General features: G+C 37.7%; 1 protein-coding gene across 1 annotated transcript; it reads right to left on the reverse strand.

Moving 5' to 3' along the window:
* Positions 1-87: 87 nt before the first annotated feature.
* LOC109029981 (uncharacterized) lies at positions 88-7,562 on the reverse strand. The gene is made up of 7 exons (XM_019040721.2): positions 7,403-7,562; positions 6,573-6,627; positions 6,152-6,204; positions 5,057-5,092; positions 3,392-3,506; positions 1,324-1,406; positions 88-381 (listed from the first exon to the last, which is right to left on the reverse strand). The coding sequence occupies exons 1-7, from the start codon at positions 7,469-7,471 to the stop codon at positions 364-366; spliced, it is 429 nt and encodes a 142-aa protein (XP_018896266.2). The 5' UTR covers positions 7,472-7,562; the 3' UTR covers positions 88-363.
* Positions 7,563-8,080: the final 518 nt, after the last annotated feature.

Here is an 8,080-nt window from a genome sequence, read left to right on the forward strand (position 1 = left end):
CATATTTTTTTGGAACGATTTTTAACTTTACATTTAATTTTTTAATTTTTAAAGAATGTCGTAAACATGATAGTAGAAACTAAGAAAAAAGGTGGGAAAATAGGATTTATTTAATTTCATTGGTACAAAATTTGTCAATAATCGATAGCCGTATTTTAAAAAATAGCGCACTTTCACACCAGCTCTCCTGCCTACTTAATTCAAAACACACTTTTAATTTGCGAGAAAGGTACTCGTGAAACTCTCGTGGATAATGCTCTATAGCTGAAGGTAGTACTGGAGCTGAACCAATCGACCGGATGACCGGAATATCGGACCTGAGTTGCGTGAACGATTTTCTGTCTGGAGAATAGGCACGCACGCTTAATTGAACCAGCCAAGCTGTAATCGAAAAACAAGAAGAGGCCATTAGACTTCAATTTTGCCAAAAATCAGGTTCAAAAAATCGTTGTGAAGATTTACAAGGTAGGTTCTTGTCTTCAAGAGTTGGGTCTCATTCTCGCAAGCATATAGTGCATCGAAACATAATAATCGTATTCAGCATATCCAATGTGAACAAACACAAAGTTTTTGAAAATACTGATGTGACGTCACACTCTATGTTGGTACGCACCGAAAATTTTTCCAACTTTTTTTTTTTTTTTTTTTTTTTTTTTTTTTTTTTTTTTTTTCCCCTGCTGGTTTAATGGCTTCGTGTTTAGCACCCTCAGCCAACTTCAGACAATGTTTAGTGTCCGTAGACATCATGGGATGTCCATGCTCCAGGCTTTTCCAATTTTCAGGGATTAGGGCCGAGAATAATCTGTTTCAGCAGATCTACCCGTCAATTCCGTGAAAATTAGACGCCTCCACCGGGATTCGAACCCGGGACCTATTGACCTAGAGTCAGACGCGCTGACCACTAGGCCAACCTGGCCGGCTTTTTTCCAACTTTCTTACAGCATTGGATCCATGGTTATAGAGCTTTTACCGTAGGAGAGGATAGTTGCAACGCGATGGATGATTTCATTCATCGTGTGTTCGAAAGGAATCTTGCAGTTAGTTTTACTCTTATACGATGCTTGGTCTATGGTATTTTGGAACACAGATTCTACTGCCATTTTTACCAGGTTTGCGGAAATTTACAAGATGATCTCGTCTAAACAATGTGCGAGCTGACCTATTATTGAAAATTTGACGAATTTTAGGTATCATCATCAGGGGTAATGTTAGGTACAATTAGGTTTTGTCAAAGAGAAGGGGTTTTTCCAATGCTTGCTTTAATGTTTTAGCTCACTTAATTACTCCATACTTAAATTAAATGTAAACGTTCAAGTATCTTACCTCCCATGCTTTTTCGTTAATACACTTCATCGTATCGTACGACATCTGACACGAGCCAAGATTTTCCTTCGGAGCGCTGCGCACTGTAAGGAAAAAAGTCGTAATTTCTTTAGAAACGCAAATAGTCTCGGTATCTATTTTAACTTCGCACAATTTTGCAAAAAATACATTTTTAGTGGCAGTGTAAAACAAAAAGCGGAACATAAATAAGTAAATATCGCTAAAAGGTTTGAAGCATTCATGAGTTTAAAAAACGACGAATATAACTCAAAGGGAAAAACCCTCGGTGTATTTGCGAGTCACTTTAAATTGTGTTTCAGTGAAAAATACCCAGTAAAAAAGACTGCGATAGGATTGCGCGAATGCTCCTTTTTTACCTTTTTAGAGATGCATAGGATTGCGCGATTGATTTTTGGTACTGAAAACTCACATGTTTGCGTGAGTATTCAATATTCATCGAGGAAGCGTTAATCTGGCAATCTTGGTAGTTTTTGGTAGATAACTACATTGCGAAAGACTGTTCACTCCCTCAACACTTACGGGCATGTCTTTCTTCGATGGATAGTTCTCGGAGCACGAGTGGCCCAGAGAACTTTCATAGATATTTAAAAAGTGAACTAGGGGCCTGTGGCCGTTACCCGGCAGCCAACCACCTAAAAAATTACATGTAAAAAATCTTAGAACAGCAATGTTTAAGTTTTTTAAGAGATTAATTGATTCAAAATTTGACGGGTGCACCCGAGAGAAAGCGTATGTTTATCTCCGATTGCGATGTTATGCACCACTTTTATGTTTTATTTTTAATAGACGTTTTTAAAAAGCCACACACAGTTTTTCTGAAAAGTTTCCGCGAATTTTCCTGAATGATCTCGAATGAAAGTATTGAGAATTTCGACAAGATATTTTTGTTCGTCCTATTTTATTTTAATGTAACAAAAGAAGAAAAAAAAATATCATCTGAGTTTCTGAATTGTTACAATGAGGATACATATTTTCACTTTAGTTATGGTAAAACTGGAGCAGAAAGTCAAGAATGATGACACGCAGTCCCACAGCATTCCTATAGTCTTGTACTTGTAGGCGCTAGTATGACTGCACTGCGTTTGGCGTAATGCGAGAAGTATTCATGCAGACTTGTAGGCGCCACTATGGGCTGGACGCCGACCGCACTGTTTGGCGCAATGCGTGAAGTATTCGTACAGTCTTGCAGGCGCTGTTTTACGTTTAACGTCGGTCGCACTCACGCACTGTGTTTGGCGCGATTATTCCAACTCGCGTTAGAATAATCACGGCATCGAATAATAGAGCTCCAAAAGTCCATGTTGTGTTTCGACGCCATATGAGCATTCCAACGTTGCCTCGTTCCTCCCGATTAAATATTTTTTCCGAGAAAAGTCAGGAAAGTTTTTTATTCCCACGACCATTATTCAATCTTTTCACTTCATTTATCATCAAAAAGTAAGACATCGATGACTTGTCAACAAACTAACCCAAACTAGCCTTAACAGAAGAGTGCGTTTATTTTCTTACTGTTTCCTGTTATGCCAAACTTCTACCTTAAATTAACTTCATTTTAAATTCGCGAATTCCTGTAGCAGTTGTTAAGGTTTTTATTTACGCAATTTTTGTGCCTTTTCCGCGCAATCCTCATATATTTTCCTAGACCTTTTGTGCAATCCTGGCTAACCGATAAAAAAGTACATTTTACGTAAAATTCACATCCTCGAGATTTTCTCTCTCTTTCTTATTTCTTACTTTTCCTCCCACCGTGAGTTTTCGTATCAATATTATATATATAAAAAAAATAGTCCATCAAGATTTATAAGATTCAGGGATATTCTTTTTCAAAATTCCATGTTCATTTTTGTCCTTGAGACTATACTGGTCGAGCAGCTTTCATAATTTACTTTCAAACGAAATTCATGTTCCGCCCTTAGAGCTTAAAATGTAGGATGGATTGCAATTGAAACTTTTTTTCGAACTTAAAATTAGTTTATATTATGAATTTATGTCATGAACTCAAGTTAAAATTGAACTCAAACCGATGACGTGTAACGCAAATACTCACTCATATTATCGCAGTGTTGAGCAATTATGGGCATGTGCTCTTTGGGCTTTTCTGACCAAGCCTTGTACAGAGAATCCTCGGTATTCTTAAGACTGTATTTACCCTCACTGTCAAACTGAAAAATTCCGAACAAGCGTTAAAATAGTCTGAAAAGTTGTAGGAGAAATTAAAACGATAAGCATGAACTAAGGGAAGCGGAGAGAAACAGAATTTGGGGACTGATCATCTGATAGCTTTGCACCTATGAGGGGCTTGGAGCAGTGGCGTGGCGTAAATTACGATATATCGATTGTTATGCCATTTAAACCTATGGAAAAGGATCGATAAATAGGGTGTTCGCAGCGAACACCTTAATAATCGATTCTTTACCATGGGTTTAAATGGCATAACAATCGATGTATCGCAATTCACGCCACGCCGCGCCACTGGCTTGGAGGACATAGCGCATAAGTATAGTTTTTGAAAAAATTGAAATATTAATGATTTTAAGCAAAACTAGTCTTAAAACGTATTCTGTGAAAAATTCGCTCCCAGATTTCAATAATTTTTAAGCATCAAAAAGTCGGTTTGAACTTTCTTTCCGCCACAAGGATCCATGTATAATTTCGAAACTTCAAACATGTATTTCTCGAAATAGCAAAAACTGCACTTATGCGCCTTATCCTCCGAGCCCCTCAAATGATTTTAATGAGGAGATCTCTGGTCCAAGTTTCACCTATAACGACATTCGACGAATTTTTGGAGTAGTACTTTCAAAGATTCATGGCATGAACACTAATTTGTTGATCGATCAGAGTATTTTTTTGTGTGCGTGTGTGGGGGGGGGGGGGTTGCCCTCTCCACGTGATACGGGGGAGAGGGTGGAAATCCAAAAATTTGATTATCAGCGGTACGTATTTATGAACCGATTTTTATCAACACGGTCGTTTTTGCAGGGAATGAAACGTGACTATCATTATCACCTCCAACGATATGCATTGGTAAATAGTGTTTCATCGACTCTCATTGAAGTAAGGGGACGATATAAACGAGCCCGTAATAGCTGCCTTCAAAACATCTTTAGTTGGATTCCATGAAGCTTCCATTTTATAACAGTCAAATACGATTACGCGGCATACTCCTGTTTTGCGGTCAGATCCTCTGTCTATCGTGCGTTCCCTAAAGGAAGAAATCTTTCAATCTGAAGTATTCACGGAAAAAAAAAGAATTGCTGATTCAGCAATTCAATTGCTAAAAACAGTGAGTGCAATGTTTCAACGCAGATTTTACAACAATAAAATGCTACTTTAACCACATTGTAAACTAATTTAACCACGGGGGTGGTTAAAGTAGCATTTTTTTGTTGTAAAATCTGCGTTGAAACATTGCACTCACTGTTTTTAGCAATTGAATTACTGAATCAGCAATGCTTTTTTTTTCCGTGTTGACATCAGGCATGTTCTTTCTTTAGATGTGAATGAAAAAATGGGCATCAGTATTCTAACAAAAAATAACCAACTAAAAATACCAACTGACGAAGCTCCCGTCAGCCAAATGGTCGCGATCCAACTTTCATTTGCAGACTTTAAGCGCAAAAAGTTCATCGGTACAAATGAGTGTATATGTTCCGGAGAGGCATAATTCGCGTACGAAAAAAATATTCTAGTGTGTAGTATATACACTTACCATTTTGTAATAATCCGTCAAGCACTTCATCAAACACTGAAAAAAGAGACAAATCAGAATTAATTGTGGGAGATAATTATCAGGCCAAATTATGCATAGTTGGCCGTTTTCGGCTTAGGCATAGCTGCCTTAATTTTTAATGTGTATATAACAGCATGTGTGATGATTTTAATATGCTTCTGCGATTTCGACAGCTGTTCCATCAGTTCATTGTAGATTTGTACGTCAAAATTAGTAGCCGACTGATCAGTTCATTGTAGATTGTACGTCAAAATTAGTAGCCGACTGTTAAGTCACATTCCTCCTTACCAAGTCAAGCTAACAGCAAAGGATTGTATTCTAATGAGAGACAGCAGTAAATAAAGTAACGGGTGTTCTTTTCCGAGACAGATTGAAGCAGACAAAATTACTGCACGCAACTATTCGTACCCTAAGCCGCTCACATTGCCATCACAGTTATTGAAGGCGAACTCGAGAGGGTGAGAGATACGCAGTGAGAAGACTATCGTGTGTTTCTTGCCGAGATCGCATTAATTCTCTCAAAAAAGTAACGTGTTATCGACGGTTAATTTTATGATCCCCTACTTTAGGGGGCTTATCAAATGTCATATCCCTGTAAGTCATCCATTCATCTGAATAAACTCCTGTACTGTTTGTCTACCTCAACCTAACCGCCACTGTAACGAGGGTGCGTTTTCAGAATATTTCTTGGATTTCATCACTGTGTTCCTATCCCAAGAAGCATATTTCAATGGAAATGTTGGGATTATATCGGCGATAAAATCGCTAGGATCATCAAAATCTGAGCGAGTATCCTCGATGTAATCGGGATAAAATCGCGATTTTATCGCCCGGCAATTTATCGCGATAAATGGCGATTTAATCTCTATTTTATCGACGAAAATTGATCGCGATTTTATCGAACCAAAAATTGCGATGTGCAGCAATTTTATTGTCATATATCGCAATTTTCAATGCGATAATATCTCGATGTATTACCATCGATAAAATCCCGATAACCAACCGATAAAATCGCTATTTATCACGATCACTGCTGTTTGGGATAATATACGGTTTGATAGACTGATTTATTACCTTCCCTGAATCTGAGCTAGGAACCCTCCACTGCTTCATCACATCTATGTCGGCTGAAAAAATCAATAAAGAAACAAATTATTTAATAGATAATTTATGGTTAAAACTTTCTAATGATAAATAAAGATGCATTTGGTGATTTGGTTCATTTAAAAACCAATGAACTTCGGGAGTTTGTTTTCATTGTTTTTTTGTTTTGTTTTTTGTCTATTTTACTCTGCCTCTTTTCTTTCATACTTCTTTCGTACGACTCTATTTAAATTGTTTTTGTCCGTACGCGGTGAAGTTAATAATGCTTGATATATGAAACTGTTGGATGGTACTATTAAGATCCACCTTCAGACAGTAAATTAACCCTCCTTCATTGGGTTTCGTAGTGGGACAATAATAAAAATGTTAGGCATTATTCAAATAATCTTACCTTTTTGTCCATTGCAAGCTACTGCAAGTTGGTCCATTTCAGCGTGGGTAACAGCCTGAGAATATTAAAAAGGAATATTTCAAAATACATAACATAAAGCAGTGCGTTAAGTTTTAGAACAGCAACTTTGTTCCAGAAGAGATCACGTTGAAAAAAAAAATCTCACAATTGTTTTGTCCCTTAGAATGGTTTTCGGGCGGTCAGTTTAGCTAAAATTGTGTTTTAATATTGGAACCTTTAAGATCAGCTAAAAATGATAAGGTCGACCTCGCAATCGCTAACTCGCTGCGCCCAACTTTAATAGCGATGGATGACATCAGGCAAGAAGTATTCTTGATGACAACATCCTCGTAAATTTTGAACGTAGAAACTTGGCAAAATTAGGGTTTTTTTTTTCTCAATTCGGTCCTAAGAGTGGTAAAATTCACCCATTCCAATCCTCAATGAAATAATGTTTTAATGTTGGGAATAAATGGTATGTGCTCCAACATTACTAATTTCCCAGGTACCTGTCACCAAAAATCTCCAGTATATTTTACTGTTCTTCCAAAATATTTACCCAGAGTCAGTGAAATTACTGATTACTTTTACAGCACACGATTACATAAAGGGATATTGGGCGGAGAATTGTATTCAAATTGTTAGAAACCCTGTTTAGTTACTAGAGAACACGAAGATTCACCGGTATTTTCTGATAATCTGGGAAAAACGAAAAATTCGGCCAATCAATAGTTTTTTATATAGTGAAATTAATAGAACCGCTTATTTCTTTACTGAGCTACCTCCTTGTCAATAATTACATGTATAAAAAATCAATTTAAGAGACTTACATGCGTGATGCCAACCAAAGACAAGGTGACGACGAAAAGAGAGAGCAAAATAGCTTTGAGATCCATCATGGACTTGTTTCCAAAGTTGCTAGTGACGAAAAGGCCTGATAAACAAACGAGGAACCACACACTGAAACTTTTAAGCTTTTTCCGTGGTTAGACTGAGCTTTTATAGCACAGATAACTTAATCGCGAAAGCTAGCGTTTTGATAGCAAGCCGTTATCTAACTCTTTGTGCTCCCCAAAGGTCGACCCAAAGGTACCAATGACTTACATTTTCTGTAGTTTGTAACCATTCACGCGCTGGAGTATTGATTCGTTCGGCCTCCCCCCACATCAGAATCAGGATGTGAGGAAAATATGCTCAGCCTCAAAACGTCGCTCCGACGTTAGGGCGTATCTCTATTTTCACATGAACCCCGGAAAGCATAGAGCTATAAGGAGAACAGGGCTCAAGTAGACTTCGAGATACGCCCTTGCGTCAGAGCAGCGACGAAAAGAAAATCCGAGTATTTTACATCTCTTGCAGAATTTAATGACCGAGAACAGATTGAAAGATGATATACCTGTTATGAGAGTCAGTTAGGAATCTGCCTGAACTGAACACATATCCCTCCTCGAATCCTACACTGGGACTCCTTAAGTAAAGCTCATTCTGTGTCCCCAATTATGATTTTT

The sequence above is a fragment of the Bemisia tabaci genome, chromosome 3 (genome assembly GCF_918797505.1).
Source record: "Bemisia tabaci chromosome 3, PGI_BMITA_v3".
NCBI lineage: Eukaryota > Metazoa > Arthropoda > Insecta > Hemiptera > Aleyrodidae > Bemisia > Bemisia tabaci.